Source organism: Brachyhypopomus gauderio, chromosome 8 (genome assembly GCF_052324685.1).
Source record: "Brachyhypopomus gauderio isolate BG-103 chromosome 8, BGAUD_0.2, whole genome shotgun sequence".
Taxonomy (NCBI): Eukaryota; Metazoa; Chordata; class Actinopteri; order Gymnotiformes; family Hypopomidae; genus Brachyhypopomus; species Brachyhypopomus gauderio.
This window is the reverse complement of record NC_135218.1, coordinates 12,498,435-12,514,693: the sequence shown is the minus strand read 5'-3', so window position 1 is coordinate 12,514,693 and position 16,259 is coordinate 12,498,435. Positions and strand designations below refer to the sequence as shown.

General features: G+C 38.1%; 2 protein-coding genes across 2 annotated transcripts; one reads left to right on the top strand and one right to left on the bottom strand.

The window, feature by feature from the left end:
* Window positions 1–1,870: 1,870 nt before the first annotated feature.
* On the bottom strand, window positions 1,871–3,292 carry ppil1 (peptidylprolyl isomerase (cyclophilin)-like 1). Its single transcript, XM_077014521.1, has 4 exons — window positions 3,073–3,292; window positions 2,684–2,838; window positions 2,380–2,448; window positions 1,871–2,171 (listed from the first exon to the last, which is right to left on the bottom strand). Exons 1-4 carry the CDS (start codon window positions 3,126–3,128, stop codon window positions 1,951–1,953), a joined length of 501 nt encoding a protein of 166 aa, XP_076870636.1. The 5' UTR covers window positions 3,129–3,292; the 3' UTR covers window positions 1,871–1,950.
* Window positions 3,293–10,459: 7,167 nt separating this feature from the next.
* On the top strand, window positions 10,460–16,064 carry eno1b (enolase 1b, (alpha)). Its single transcript, XM_077014519.1, has 12 exons — window positions 10,460–10,618; window positions 11,511–11,599; window positions 11,731–11,826; window positions 12,979–13,037; window positions 13,140–13,209; window positions 13,514–13,647; window positions 13,826–14,048; window positions 14,145–14,342; window positions 14,508–14,709; window positions 14,838–14,946; window positions 15,145–15,203; window positions 15,719–16,064. Exons 2-12 carry the CDS (start codon window positions 11,515–11,517, stop codon window positions 15,783–15,785), a joined length of 1,302 nt encoding a protein of 433 aa, XP_076870634.1. The 5' UTR covers window positions 10,460–10,618; window positions 11,511–11,514; the 3' UTR covers window positions 15,786–16,064.
* The last annotated feature ends 195 nt before the right edge of the window (window positions 16,065–16,259 follow it).

The following is a 16,259-nucleotide window of genomic DNA, read 5'->3' as shown; positions in this document are numbered from 1 at the left end:
CCAAAAGAATTCTTACTGTTATGTTGTCTGTCCTCTATAATGATAGAAACTCTTTTGAAATGTTTCAAACACCATCAACAAGGACTTTGCCTTTTTGCATATCATTTTAAAGATCTCTGGCACTTAAGAGGTGATGATGGATTCACAGGATGAAGCCTAGCATTCCATTTTCATGGTTCTTTCATGTTTGGAAGAAAGTCTTAGATATATTGTTACAGATAGTTGTTAATTCTTGGTACATTTGCATCTGGGTAAGTGTTCTTAACTAGAATGACTTTGCTATTTAGCTGTAAGACTGAAGCTACCACTAAACCAGGGACAATGTGTAGGTCTTGGGGTCAGGGGATTCTAGGTACCAGGACATCCTAGGAAGAGTCTGCATCAGGTATCCACTATTCTCTAGTGTCTGCTACAGCAGGAAGAGAAGACCAGTGCTAGGGAGAGCTTCATTTTGGTTGCTTTCTAGCTTCAGGTCACTAATATAACTAATATAAGCCAATATGGGATTATTATAGGTCTTGTGCTGCATATGATTAATATTGAGATTGTGTAGCTATATTGCCATTGCTCTTGAACAACCAGCCCATCACCAATGCAGGGACCTGGCTGAAAATACAGTATAGTATTCTTTGCAGGTTCGCAGCGAGTCCCACTGTTGAACAGGTAATTTTTGGGCATCCCACCTGGTTTTGCACTGGTGATGGAAAGATCTGTTTTTTAAGACATCACAGGCAGAATGAGAAGTCCTCAAATTCAACCTCCACTTTGGGGTGCCTGGAAGATACACTATATTGCCAAAATTATATGCTCACCTTCCTTGGGTCACATATGAGCTTAATTGACATTAAGCTCATTAATTGACATTAATTGTTCAATTTGATGTTGGTCCACCCTTTGCAGCTAGAATAACTACAACTCTTCTAGGAAGGCTGTCTACAAGGTTTAGGAGTGTGTCTATGGGAATTTTTGGTGCAGAAGCGCATTTGTGAGGTCACATAGAAGGCCTGGCTCTCAGTCTCCACTCTAATTCATCCCAAAGGAGTTCTATAGGGTTGAGGTCAGCACTCTGTGCAGGCCAGTCAAGTCCATCCACACCAGACTCTGCCATCCATGTCTTTATGGACCTTGCTTTGTGTACTGGCCAAGCCCAGCTGCTGAAAAACAACCCCACACTATAATCCCACCCCTCCACCAAATTGGCACAATGCAGTAAGACAAGTATCGTTCTCTTGGCATCCACCAAACCCAGACTCATCCATCAGATTACCAAATGGAGAAGCGCAATTCGTAACTCCAGAGAACACGTCTCCACTGCTCTAGAGTTCAGTGGCGGTGTGCTTTACACCACTGCATCTGACGCTTTGCATTAAACATGGTGATGTATGGCTTGGATGCAGCTGCTCAACCATGGAAACCCATTCCATGAAACTCTCTGTGCACTGTTCTTGTGCTAATCTAAAGGCCACATGAAGTTTGGATGTCTGTAGTGATTGACAAAGTTAGCGACCTCTTTTCGCACTATTCGCTTCAGCATCTGTCAGTTTACATGGCCTACCACAGTGTCTGAAGTTGCTGTTGTTCCAAACACTTCCATTTTCTTATAATACAGCTGACTGTGGTTCACTTTAGCAGTGAGGAAATTTCATGATTGGATTTGTTGCACAGGTGGCATCCTATCACAGTTCCATGCTGGAATTCACTGAGCTCCTGAAAGCAACCCATTTCTTTCACAAATGTTTGTAAAAAAAAAAAAAGAAACAGTCTGCATCCCTAAGGGGCTTAATTTTATACAGAAGTGTTGTGAAAGCAGTGACATTTACCACTTTAAAAAGCTGACCACTATAAGGTATAAATTTAAAATATTCATCCACACATTGCAAACCATGAGTTTTTATTATTTTAAAAAACTGTACAAAGTCATAAGACATCAGAGAAACTGAGACAAATGTTTCAGTTAGGTAGAGTCACTCTGAGGATCTTTATGTCTTCAACAGGGCGATCTTGACTGTTGGTCTCCACCATCCCAATTCGATTAAGAACACTCATGCCCTGGCAAACTCTGCCAAATATACTGTGCTTGCCATCTAACCACTGAGTGGGAGCCAGGGTCAGAAAGAACTGACTCCCATTTGTATCTGGGCCTGCATTAGCCATTGCAAGAATTCCAGCACCTGGACAACAATACCGAAAAGAAAGCAGTGGTCAGCTTTTTACTCTATATAAGCCAGCTTTCAGGTAGAGGACTGAACTATGTCTTTTTTTTCTTTTAAATATCCACATATGTGCTGTTGCCAAATGCATATATTGTAAAAGTTTATACAGCTACTAATCATTTAGAAGTCTAGTCTACTGAGAGATATCAGCTAAGGTGAATGTCACCTGTGAATTTCAGCTCTGGGTGAAGTTCATCTTCAAACTGTTTTCCATATATAGATGCACCACCACGGCCTGAAGTGGCAAAAATGAAAGAGAATTATGTATCTATAATGAGAAAAATACCATAGAGTAATGTAGATATAGAAACAGCTATTTAACCTTAATTAAAAAGAGAATTGCCCGTTTGCAGTGTAAACTAGTATAGTTTAGTTTGGTACTAATCTTGCTACTAAATACTTTCGTTTTGTTAAATCTTTTAGTATATTATTTAAACATGTATAACTCCGCACAATCTGACAGGGCTTACCAGTTCCTGTTGGGTCACCCCCCTGAACCATGAAGTCCTTGATGATGCGATGGAACTTAATATTGTTATAATAGCCTCTTCTGCCCAGTTCAGCAAAGTTCTTGCAGGTTTTAGGCGCGTGCTTCCAGTACAATTCCATCACGATTGTTCCCATTCTAGAAACAATCGAAAACGAGGCTGAACATCACTAGTCACACATATTAACTAGTCGTACGTTTGGAGTGCTACAAAAAGATCGCCATCTACACAACCAGTCAGTTAGTTAACTTAACTAAGTTAGAGACGTGTTAGCTACGTTCCTTCGCCAAAGATCGGTGAATTGGACACTGTTCCTTAACACTTCATTCATTCAAAAATTATTTAGCTAAAGCGAACATGTTTGGACTTACGTGGTCTCAAGCGAAACCGTTGGGGGCTGCCACGAGTCTGGTGGTACTCCTGACATTGTTAGTCGTAAGAAACTGAAAATTAAGTGAACGACTTATTTATGAATTAATTACGTTGCGAAATAACTATATATATGCTCTAAGAGACACGCTGAACTGTTAAAAAAGGAAGTAATCCGTTTGTTGTTGCAAAGAGAAGACTAATAACTTTATGTACTACCATCTAGCGGACTGGGGGACTATAAGCTTTCTAAACTGAGGGTTCACGTAAAAGTTGTAATACATAAAATTATTATATTTGCGCAATATGTGAATCATTTCCATATCTATAAGTTCCGCGTGGTTTAGAGAACACACATCTTGCCTGCTAGGTAACTCGCTCACCCAGTATCTGTTTACTGGCAGCAACGTCAGGAAAACCGACAGAAGGGAAAGAAAGAATGCAGAAAGTTGCCTTTTTCAACGTTCTTTCCCCCAGTACGTGAACATAGCTTGGGGCAAAACTGTCTTGACATCTAACGTAAAACATATTTAGATGGCAGACTGGAGGGGACTGAAGTAGCATGGGAAAAGGAGACAACGGGTTTGAATGACAACGTATAGTTGTAAAATAACACCGCATTACAAGTTTAGATTTGGGGTAGCTAATCGTTGGACAGCACGTGTGTCTTTGTCTTGTACATTGTTCAATGTTAAAAGGGAATATATCATGATTTGCGCAGGAAGGTCTTTAGTAGATACTGGGAGAGGTGAACAGTCCAGGTTTAGAAAGTAAAACTCCTTCCCAGAAATTTATTCAAGCTTGCTGTATTTTCTAATCCAGCCAGGTAAATTTAGTGGGATCAACACAATTTAGGAAGACTTTTACTTTATGAACCTGGTATGTCCACCTCTGGATGCTGGTAGCCTAGTCTATTTTCAACCAAGTACATAGCTGAATGTCTTAACTGTGCTTTTGAAAAGTGGCCCATTGAATTTTACCTAATTTGTTAGAAGTAGATAAAGCAACTCTCTTTTTTATTACTGTATGATTTATTTGGTATTTCTCATGTCAGATTATCTTTTTGATTGACTATTGTCATGACTTGGGATAATGAGGCTATTGTTTTAGGCTTTTGCTTTAGGATCTGGTGTAAGACCCTGGTGCCTACCATAAGCCTATAAAGTGTAAATTGGATTCTGGTCTTTAATAGTTATTCCATTTTTTTTATCACCTTTATTACTGACAAATGTAATTTGTTATGCCAGGTCACTTACCATTGGATTCTTCGACTTAATCTCAGTCACTTTATAAACCTCTGACCAATCAAAACTATTGCCAAAACTTGTAGCACCATTGCAAACAGTTTTCAAAGTATGTGTTGAATGCTTGATTAACATGGTTTTTAAATACACTTTGATTTAATAAGGAATTATTAATTTAAAAAGTCTGAACTTGTGTGTGTATATTTTTCTGTTGAACTATGTTTAAATGAAGCCTATTGACCCGGGGTTGAAAATAACACACAGAGAATATTATCAGACAACACATTTTAATAATTGTTTATTATTAATAAAATGATTAGATGTATGCTTATACATAATCGTAGATATAAATACATTAATGCACTTCATTTAGTAATGGCATAGCAAACCAAGCATTCATATTGCAATAAGAGGACCATTATATGGGTAATACATAAAAAGTTAAAACATAAGGATGGTATTCTGATATGTGTGTGAAAATGTCCTGCACTGACTGTGTAGCAAGGAGGTCAGAATGACGATCATCTTCCTTGTGATTGGCGGCATTACCAGGCAGTATTAGAGAGAGTAGCAACATCTAAGCTTGCCTGGTAAGACGCAAATCAGAGGATTTTGTAGAGGTGTATGGCCAGGGAAAAGGGCTTTGTGACAACACTGCACAAAGACAGAAAGAAAGAGAGTAGGAGAATTAGATGTGGAAAATAAAGCTGTGGGGCAGCAAGTGTGGAGTGTGATGAGCAATAGAAGAGGATTATGGGACGTTTATAGAAATCAATAGAACAGTACACATGCTGCTATTGGTGGAGGTTGGGACAAAGTAAAGAAAGGTTTGGTTACACTAGACTTTAAGAGCAGGCCCTTGGCAAACATTGCCTTGACATGACATGGTTGTTAAATGCTGTTTTGTGTAACACCCAACCCATGAAGGTTGGACATACAGTCTGCAGAAGTATCTGGGTATACATGACATTGTTCAAGTGTTCCGTCTTATTATGTACAGTCAGAGGCTGTGTATATTCTATCAAATCTGCAGTTTGAAATTTGGCCTCTTGATTCTATCATTTTGTAATTTATGCAAATAATGAAAAATAACTCCTAACTCACTCCTATAATTCTGTATGATCTATGATCCTATTAATCTATTTCAGTGACAGCAATAACGTCCTCTCACTTCATCATCCAGAGTAAAAAGTGGACTTTTTCCCCTCACACAGGTCTCAGGTGTCACCAACACAATAAGCCATGCAGGTAGGGCTGGATGGACCAATCACAGGTTGACAGAGCACACTATTAGGTGTGTGTGTGTGTGTGTGTGTGTCTGGGTGGGGGGACTATGACACCAGGCAGTCATACTATAGGTAACAGGTAACAGGTACAATATATACAGGGTGGGGTGGAAAACACTAATGGGTGAATCTCATGACAATAGCAGGGTGTAGAGGGTTGGTGAGGTGGTCTGTATAGTCAAACCAGTCTCAGCAACATTTTCTTCCTCTCGTGTTTGGAATTTCAGTTAGAAGTATTTGTGTTAATTTTGCCTGCTTTAAGAGGCAATGATGCTTCTGATGTTGCGTTCCAGTCTGAGAATGATAGATTACAAGTATTTGTATATTGAATTACTACACTCTTCACATCATGTCTTGTTTCGTCGTTTCCATTGCTCCCAGTGTGCATCATTACCAGACAGTGTTAGAACACCAGCAATCAGCCCAGCACTGCCAGGTAAGATGTGCCCTGAGAGCAGAGAAGCAATATCACCTCATAATTCCACCTCTTTTGTTACCACTTATCAGCTTACAGCAAGTTACTTAAGATTTAAGGGGATTCTTTAGTCTTCACAGTATGGCATGACATAGGGATTATAGTTGTGCTCCTTTAGTGCTGCACATGTCTATGGGTACATGTGTATATATTTAATGATGTCCTGTAGAGGACCATCTGCATCATTACCAGGCAGTATTAGAGAATAGTATGACATCCAAAACTGCCTCGTAAGATGGAGATGACCATCCTTAAAATCATTCAACAGTTGGTCTCTTCCACATAACTCATTTAAAACACAATTTGTGCACACTAAAATGTACAAATCAAATGTTTGTTAATTGCCTGACTCTGCTTAGACTGGACACCTTATTTTATAGTTTTCATAGGTTCCTCTACAGAAGACATATTACAAATCTTTTAATAAGAAATATATATTTACACCATTGATGAGCCAATTGATCTCCATTTTTGGCCTTTTCCTTATGTTCCTGTTTTTACAGAATACAGATTTAAGATAAATGTAAAATTGCATATATTTAACATTGATAAGACATTTCTGTGATACCTGAAATGTTAGCAATTAGTAAAAAATAACTGTTAAATGCTTTTGCATATACTGTGGTGTTAAGACTTGTCTGTAATGAATTTAATTAGGACTAGTTATATATAAACATCTTAAAAAATTAAAAACGTTACATAAATCATGTAGAGCCACCCTTTACCTGAACTTTATTTAATATAACATGTTGCATTTGGAAAGTCACACCTACCAATCCATGGCACAAATTTGCCTAGACTAATTAACACCCTGGCTCCTGTTTCTCTGGTAACCATTACCTTAGAGTGATTACCAGGAAAACCTAAGCCCAGGAGAGCTAAACTAGTTGACTGCATCTTCATCAAAACAAAACTGTGTCTAGAGCATGTGACACACCATTTGAACCAGGCCATTGCAGTGCCGATGAAAGTGCTTAGTCATGCTTATCAAAATGGCACCCTTGTCACATACACCTGAGCCTGCACCTGACTGACCTCTCACCTGTATTACATACATTTACATACATCAAGTTACTTGCTACTGAATCCAAACCCACACAAAAGAATCCTCATATAAATCTGCCCGTTTATCTTGCCTAACATATCTGTTGGCATGATTTCTCATAAATAATTAAGAAATGATTTCTCTCTCGGTCTCTGTTGCAACTCACTCTCTCGGTCTAATCTCCATCAGTGAGATGAAGACAAGAGCTTCATTTATTCCCTTCACTAATTAGAACAATAAACTGTAATAAGGCACTCTTCTGTAGTGGTGCAGAAGCACTTTAAATAAGATCTCAACATATATTAAGTCTGCTAGAACTGGACTAAAGAGCAGTAAATGGTAAAAGACACTTAACTCTAAAATGACCAGAAGTTTGATATTTCAGTGCATTAGAGCCCGAATGCATTAATGCTGCCTCAGATACACACAGTGAATCTTCTCTGTTTGGTATCCAAACAAATAAGTTCAAAAAAATTTTCTGTTTGTTTTGAACTGACCCGACAGGTTTGTCAAGTTATGGAAGCTATACTTAATCTGTCAAACATATATATTACCACGTATTCATGTAATTATCTAAATGTTAATAAATCTTAATATCTCACTCTATACTCATTTACAGTAGGGTACTGTAATTTTTCTGGATATATTATTTATAAAAGTTCAGTTTTATAAAAACCTCATGTAATCAATCCTAAAAGTGACAATATTACAAATATATAAGGAAAAGAGAAAATTATTATATTGAAGTTACCCTATTGATTCTCGCTGTGGTCATTCAGTACGCAGCGGTGAACAAGAGATGCCATTGTGTCGCCGCGTTGTGTTGCTTTAGCCAAAGAACTTCACTTCCTGCTCCTTCCATTTGTTGAAGGACCAACTCTTCCTTCCACGTTGGCTGAAAGTTCACAAACCAGTTTCAGTAGAGCTGTTGATGTTATGGAGGCATAAAACAGCAGAACAATAGAAGTGGAATCTCAAGCACTACAAGAAACACAATCTCCTTAAGCTCCTGAAGCAAAGAAACTGCTCCTACAAAAAGATCTGGGTTTTCAGGTACACCTTGGAGCCCTGCCCAGGTATCGTTTTCATGTTGCGGCCAATCCTTGCGCTCCATGCACATGCAGGTGTGTCTCATGTCCCATGATTGGTTAGGTGACCAGAGAAGTCCCCCAGAATGCATGAGGTAAGGTTTTAAGAAACCACACCCCTTACACACTCTCTCTACCTCAACATATTTCAGAACACGTGTAACATCTCAAGTCCTGTATTTCAGGATATAGGCTATTCATTTTGAGCAAATGAAAATAAGAGTATCTCTGTATCCACTGAATTTTGAAAAAACTTTCTCAAGCAATTACGTCCAGTGGGGCAAAGAAATGTATATAATGTAATAGAGAAAGGAAAATGTTTTAATTACATCACTTTGTCCCATAAGCAGCTTTCATTTTTGATTTTCAAAATGAATCTTACTTCTCTGTTGATTTAAAAGTATTGCAAAAATATGAATATTAACAATGATGTTTTTAAACACAACAATTATATTTTACTCTGGAACAAAGCTTTATTTACATTTAAGGAAACAAACATAAATAAATGAACATGTATAGGATTTTAGTGATTAATACTGCTTAATGGAACAGGGAATTGAAAAGAAGAGTCATACATAACTTTTCTTTGAGTTTTAATATATACAGTAAGTATGACTTAAGTTTTGATTGCTTCATACATTGATCTTTATATAATGCAACATATGTTTATTTTATGTAACCTGTGTCAAGCTTGTTAATTCATGTGTTAACAAGATATGAGTTGTGATCACTGGACATTCATTTTGTGGATGTATTTGTATATTAATATAGCTTTAATATGATAGTATTCATATTACTATAATTTATAAGCTCATGGTACAGTAAGAAATGATATTACATTGGTTTTTAATAAACTATAAACACAAAATGTGCCCTTATAACCATTGTAATCACAAAGTAATATAAGTTAATTTGCCAAAATGAAAAATTGTTCTATTAACATGTTTTCTTGAATTTCATGTTTTGTAAACTGGGCAGATATCTGAGTTTCCACTGGTAGGCATTATACCCTGGGACGCTGTTCAGGATTGTAACCCAGGTGACAGTTCACTGCCAGGCCTTCCTCTGCCCAAGCAGCCTGCTAATGAGCTCCCAGATGTCGGTTTATTTGAAAGGCAGGGTGGTGGAGGGGAGGAATACTGGGATCAGCTGGCTATCAAAGCAGCCCTGAGGGAATACATGCAATAAGGCTCACAACAAAACAAGCTCCACTACCACTGCTGCCACCACTGAACTCACTCGTGGAGAGAGAGAGAGAGAGAGAGAGAGAGAGAGAGAGAGAGAGAGAGAGAGAGAGAGAGAGAGAGAGAGAGAGAGCATGTCTGTGTCCAGGGGGAGATGACCTGAGGGATTACTAAGGAGTCCAAAGGAGTTGTCACGGATCTCGTGCAAAACACTTCTTTGTCCCTTAGTTTATTTCATCAGTTTCTCCTCTGGGTAGCAGTATGGAAAAATGTCTGTGGGATCAGTGGTAAAAAATACAAGACATGTAATAATTATTGATATAATACACTGCATGAACATGTGTATACAGTAAGGATCTGTGTGGCATGAGACCATTTTAATACTTTTGATTGCTTTTATTTTGTGTGATTTTTAATAACAGTAAGACTATGTAATTTTTAAACAAAATAAACATTTTGTCATTTTAGTGGCCAACCCATACATGCTTTTGACATCCAAATGTTTTTATTCAAAAGCACTTGTGAAAGAAAAAACACAAATGTAACTAAATGTAAAGAACAACCTTTTAAAATAGATTTTCATTAATGTTATACCCACTGTATATACTGTGTAACTCTAATCTATAATTCCTAACTATTTAGGAATTTAAACAAGGGTAGAAATTCAACATCAACAGACAACAGCCAGTAAGGCTCACACAAAAATCGACATAACCCACTGATTACTAAATTGTATAAGTTCACAAAATAACAAACAAAACAAAAATACTATTACAATATTAGTGAGCTAGAGTGAAATTTGCTAGTTTGAATATGTTTCATTTGCATGAAAAAAATACAAGAATGACGTAAAATAATGGATTATTTTGAAAAAACTATGACCTCATGCTTATGAATAAACGTAAGCAATTTTCTGTTTAGTCTCACGGGATACGTTTTTAATGTGAATACACCTTAGTTTCCATTAGTTGGTATATTTTCGTCATATACCATACTCTGACTACTTCAAAATGTTCCCCGAAGAAGGAATCATTTTAATGCAGGCCAGATGAATACATGCAGGAGAACGAAGGAAGCTGCAGGTGGCGGTAAGTAGCGGTCTGCGCATGCGCGGTGGTGTGTATTCCCCAAGAACTTCAGCTGGCAATCTCCTTCAAATTCATCTGGAAATCCTTCAAATTCATCTGGAAATTTCCTCACTGTCCTTCACGACTAGCTTCTGCAAGGTAAAACAAAACAAAACAAAAATGGTACATCGCATCACCTTTAATATGGCGTGTCTGTAGGGATTTAGGTGGCTAGCCTTCAAGGTTACGCAAGAGTGACTTTGTGATGTAACCTAGCTAGCAAACTATCAATATTTAAGATATTTAACCATAGACGACGTCCTCGCAATGTGGCTTTACGGAGCCCTAGAAACGATTCCGTTACGTGAACCTCTTGAAGTATTAAAAAATGACACGTAGTTTGTCCTGGGGTTGTATGGATCGCTTTTTATCTTTTATGGGTCACTCATTGTCATCAACATAATAACCTGCAAGAGAGACATTTGATCGTCTGCCTCTAGAATTTAAACGATGGCTGCCGGACACAAGAAAATGAGTTCTGGTTTGATTATAGAAAGGAACAGACGACGAGGAATACAGATCTGTTAACATTTAACATTGCGGTAATACTCGGTAAAACTGACATGATACAAAAACCTTCCTCCAAAGAGCTGTCTGTAATGATCGTTGCGCTTAATCTAATTCGTGGTTAGCCCTAAGCACTGGTTTCTGGCACAAAAATAGAAACTACTGATTTCACGTAACACGTGTTCTAAAAGCAAATTCACAACAAATGTCTATTTACAGTAACGTAAAGTAAAAATATGTTAAGGATATGTTAAATGATTGAAATATGTTGACCATGAGAGCAAGCGCTAAATCCTCTCAAGCCGCAGATGAGTACCAATCTGGGAGTGGAGGCCGTGTGTGTGAATATGAATGAATAAGGGATATTAACATGGTGAAGTCCATGGTTTCCACAGAAACAGGACACGTAGTCATTTTTTAATTTCTAAAACAATGGCTACCAAACTCACTATTAATTTCTGCTCCTTGTTTGGTATTTTTCCAGCAACATGTCAATCTTAAGGATCCATGCACGTGAGATTTTTGACTCAAGAGGAAATCCTACTGTAGAAGTGGACCTTTACACAGACAAAGGTCATTCTCCACTTCTTTGTTTTGTTTTTTAAAATGGAGTCTTGTATGTGCTCAAGCTAATATCGATCTGACGTTAAGGTCATTCTGACCTTGTAGTTGTGTTGCATATCTGGTTGTTTCTGTTATTATAGGGCTGTTCCGAGCTGCAGTTCCCAGTGGAGCATCCACTGGCATCTATGAAGCTTTGGAGCTGAGAGACAATGATAAGTCCAAGTACCTGGGCAAAGGTGTGCAGTCTTATTTGCCTTTATTAATGTACAAGAAAGTGAAATGATACAGCACCAGTGTCGTCATACTAACTTACAACATCATACTAACATATAAAGTAAAATCCTATGGTAGATGGGGTTTAGCCATTGGGCATTTAATTGCTTCATAAGCAAAAAGATGTTTAGATTGATGAGTAAGAGAAACACAAATACACAGTCTTCTCACCTTTCCTGCAAGGGTTTTATTGTACATGGTACAACACGGTGACAAATTTGTGGTGTCTGTGTATAATACATTTTTTTTTCCACTGAATTGTGAAATTGCAAATGTTATCAACACACACAAATGAATTATTTTTAGACCATGTCCCCCAGTCTTGTTTGTTTTGTATTATGTGTACACATATAAGCACAACATCTTTAGGGATTATACATTGTTTGCTTTGTCTTTTTGTTCTGTTCTCCAATGCCGCCATTTTTTTCATCTATTAGATTTGACATAGAGGCCCATTAGGTGTACTGAGTTTCTTATGGGCCCATCATTTTTCTACCAGGTAATTGTAACACAAGGCCATTGATATTTGGCATGAGGAATGAAGGAAATGGTTCCGTTTAATGGTGATTTAAATTACAGTTACAGTTCGACAGAAATGTTGTGTATGCATGGTGATCTAAAGTGCCGGTTGAGCATGCAGTCAATAAAGGATCATTTTCATCTACAACCATTGACATGGATGATTGATGGTACAATATACTGGTATTTGGGGTGTTCAATTCGGTTAATCGCCATAAAGAAGCAGGGTGGAATTATGTTAAATGGATTGGAACTGATATGGCTATTCTAACCAGTTTCCAAAAACTAACTAACTTGGCCTTTAAGTAACCTGAATGATTTTTGCCATTGTGTGTGATTACTAACGAAAACTAGTGCATGCAGTATAAGATTAATGATGCTGGGATGTGGTTCTGACTCCATGTTTACACCTACATACACTACTGTTGTCTCTTTTAATACATTGGTTTCACTATGTCTGAAACCACAGATTTAAATAATTTGTCTGATGTTGTAAAGATATATATATATATATATATATATATATATATATATATATATATATATATATATATATATATATATTAATCCTATGGGTTTTCATTCATGTGCTTCAGGTGTCTCAAAGGCTGTTGACCATGTCAATCAAACTATTGCACCGGCACTCATTGCCCAGGTATCCGAACCTTTTGAATCACATGTCAAGACCCATGCTCTTATTTATTATTGTGCTGGAAGAGATATCAATATATTGTGGGTTCTTCCATCTCTCTCCTAGGGAATCCCTGTAGTTGAGCAAGAAAAGATTGATCAATTCATGCTGGAGCTGGATGGAACTGATAACAAGTGTAAGATATGCACCAGGTTGCCCAACATCTGCAAGAAATGTTTGCATTGCATGTCTATATGAAGATCAGCAACCATGTGACCCTCGCTGAGTGTTTTAAGTGGATTTCAGGAGGATATACGGAATGCATATTTCTCCTCTATGTGTATTTCTACTCTGTTTGGTCATGCTGAATGAACTAAGCCTTAAAAACAAAGCTGGCAATAAGCACAGCTGCTTCAACAATGTGAATCTGATTACACCTTACTGCTTGTAAGGTCTTAAAAGTAACTCTTATCTCTGTGTTCTGCCCTTTAACATCTCAGCTAAGTTTGGTGCTAATGCCATCCTGGGCGTGTCCTTGGCTGTGTGCAAGGCTGGCGCTGCAGAGAAAGGTGTCCCTCTGTATCGCCACATTGCTGACCTTGCAGGAAACCCTGAGGTCATCTTGCCAGTGCCGGTGAGAAGGAACGAGAGATGACTATGCTTTTTTTCTCACCTGCATTTTTACAATTGATTTAAGCATATATACATTTGCTTTAATTTTAGCTAATTTGGGTGTACTAATGAATAAGGATGTTGACAAATTCCATGTTGCGGACCTTTTAAAGATTGTATTACCTGCTCTGTTCCTCAAGGCCTTTAATGTGATAAATGGTGGCTCCCATGCGGGCAATAAACTGGCCATGCAGGAGTTCATGATCCTGCCGGTGGGAGCCAGCAGTTTTAAGGAGGCCATGCGCATTGGTGCAGAGGTCTACCACAACCTGAAGAACGTCATTAAGGAGAAGTACGGCAAGGATGCCACCAACGTTGGGGATGAGGGGGGATTTGCCCCAAACATCCTGGAAAATAAGGAAGGTAGTGAAGTGGTAAATTTAAGCATTGTTATTATATGAGGATCTGTGACACTGAAGTAATTGTTGGAAAGCTAAATGCGGTATTTGTATGCCAAAGCCCTGGAGCTACTGAAGAATGCCATCAGCAAAGCGGGCTACACAGATGAGATTGTGATTGGTATGGATGTCGCAGCCTCTGAGTTCTACCGTGATGGAAAATATGATCTTGACTTCAAGTCACCTGACGACCCCAGCCGTTACATCACCCCTGATGAGCTTGCAGAACTTTACAAGAGCTTTGTGCAGGAATACCCAGGTATCTACTGTTCTTCCTTTCTTAAGCACTGAGCTTGGAGTTACTGATTTTACTTATCAGTTTAGGGCTTTAAAATCAGTCTACTCCAGTGCACTGTTGTTTTAAATTTTCCACTCACTAGTTCAGCTGTTAAACTTTTTTTTTTCCCTCCCCCCATCCCATAAGTGGTGTCCATTGAAGATCCGTTTGACCAGGATGACTGGGGTGCCTGGACCAGTTTTACTGGCACTACAGATATCCAGGTTGTAGGTGATGACTTGACTGTGACCAACCCCAAACGTATTTCAAAAGCAGTGGATGAGAAGGCCTGTAACTGCCTACTGCTCAAAGTGAACCAGATTGGCAGCGTGACTGAGTCCTTGAAAGCGTGAGTTCCTGATCTCTAATTGAGCTGTAGTGTAGATGTAAATCATTTTTGGATAATGGTTCCCTTAAATAACTCAAGCATGTATAAGTACAAGACAAATGGCAATCATGCTGTATTTGCCCATATAGCTGCACCATGGCCCAGTCCAGTGGCTGGGGTGTGATGGTGAGTCATCGCTCAGGAGAGACAGAGGACACTTTCATTGCTGACCTGGTGGTGGGTCTTTGTACAGGACAGGTATGAAGTGTTATAACCTCTATTTACTCCCAACTACAATTGAAATATAGGTACAGCATGTATTTTGCAAAATGTATATTTACAATCTGTTCACAAGGTCAATTGCATTAACTCGTTAATAAATACAACTGGTTTGAATCACCAACACAAATGATCAGTGACTATAATTTTGCTTTGTATCCTCTCCTCCTCCTTTAGATTAAAACGGGAGCACCCTGTCGCTCTGAACGCCTGGCCAAATACAATCAGATCCTCAGGTGCCATTCCTTATCACGTTAACATGACCCGCACGTTAACACATTTGATGTAGATTTAGCCTGTTGAACTTTGTTCATGACTTGTTCAAATTTGTAACTTTTGTTTTGGATAACCGTTATCTGATTTGTTAAGCTGTTAAATAATTAGCATAATTTCCATCTGCCCATACACCTTAAGCACATGGTTTCAACATAGTTCACAGGACATTCTAGTCAAAACTGAGGGTATTTGATCATCTTAGTATTACTTCTAAGGACACCCACAGCTCCCCACTAAAGTCCCCATATAGGACAAGTTAGAAGATGACATGTCTTTAAAGCCCCAAACACAGTTTTACTCATTGCTTGTATATCCCCTTGTGATGCAGATTAGATGCAGTCACATTAGCTGAAAGACTAAAAATGCAGTAATACAAACATGCGTCTTTGGCTTGGTGTCTTAAGCTGCCCATTAAGATAGGATCTGACCTCTGTATAATTAACACTGACCACCATTCCACATTTTCTGTGTACAGAATTGAAGAGGAGCTGGGTGATAAGGCTCGTTTTGCAGGGAGGAGCTTCAGAAACCCACTGAACTGAGTCTGAACCACTGTACACTTCAGACCACAGCTTTAGGTGTACCCAAGAACATGCGTGAACTAAAAAGTAACTTTTGGAAGCCATGCTGTATGTTTTACAGTGTTGAAAAATTCAGTCGATCTGCAAAGCTACATTAATAAAAGGTTGTAGTAATGCTATTGATTGTGGTTAGAAGGTTAGTTTTGTGAAAATTGTTTATTCAGTGTAATTATATAGATCTAAAATGTAATGCAATGGAGAAACCTGTGGAGTTAAATAAAATATTACATTAGAAACATTTTTTTCAGCATTTGAAAATATTTTTTTACTTTTATATGTTTGTATACTGGTTAGGTAAGAATTGTTAAGAAATTGGCATGTAATAATTACGTGAAAGCAGCTGAACATATACTTTATTTTTATACATTTGAATACTGAATAGGTAAGAATAGTTTAGAAATCGGTAATCGTAATGGAAATGTAAAGGGGAAATAA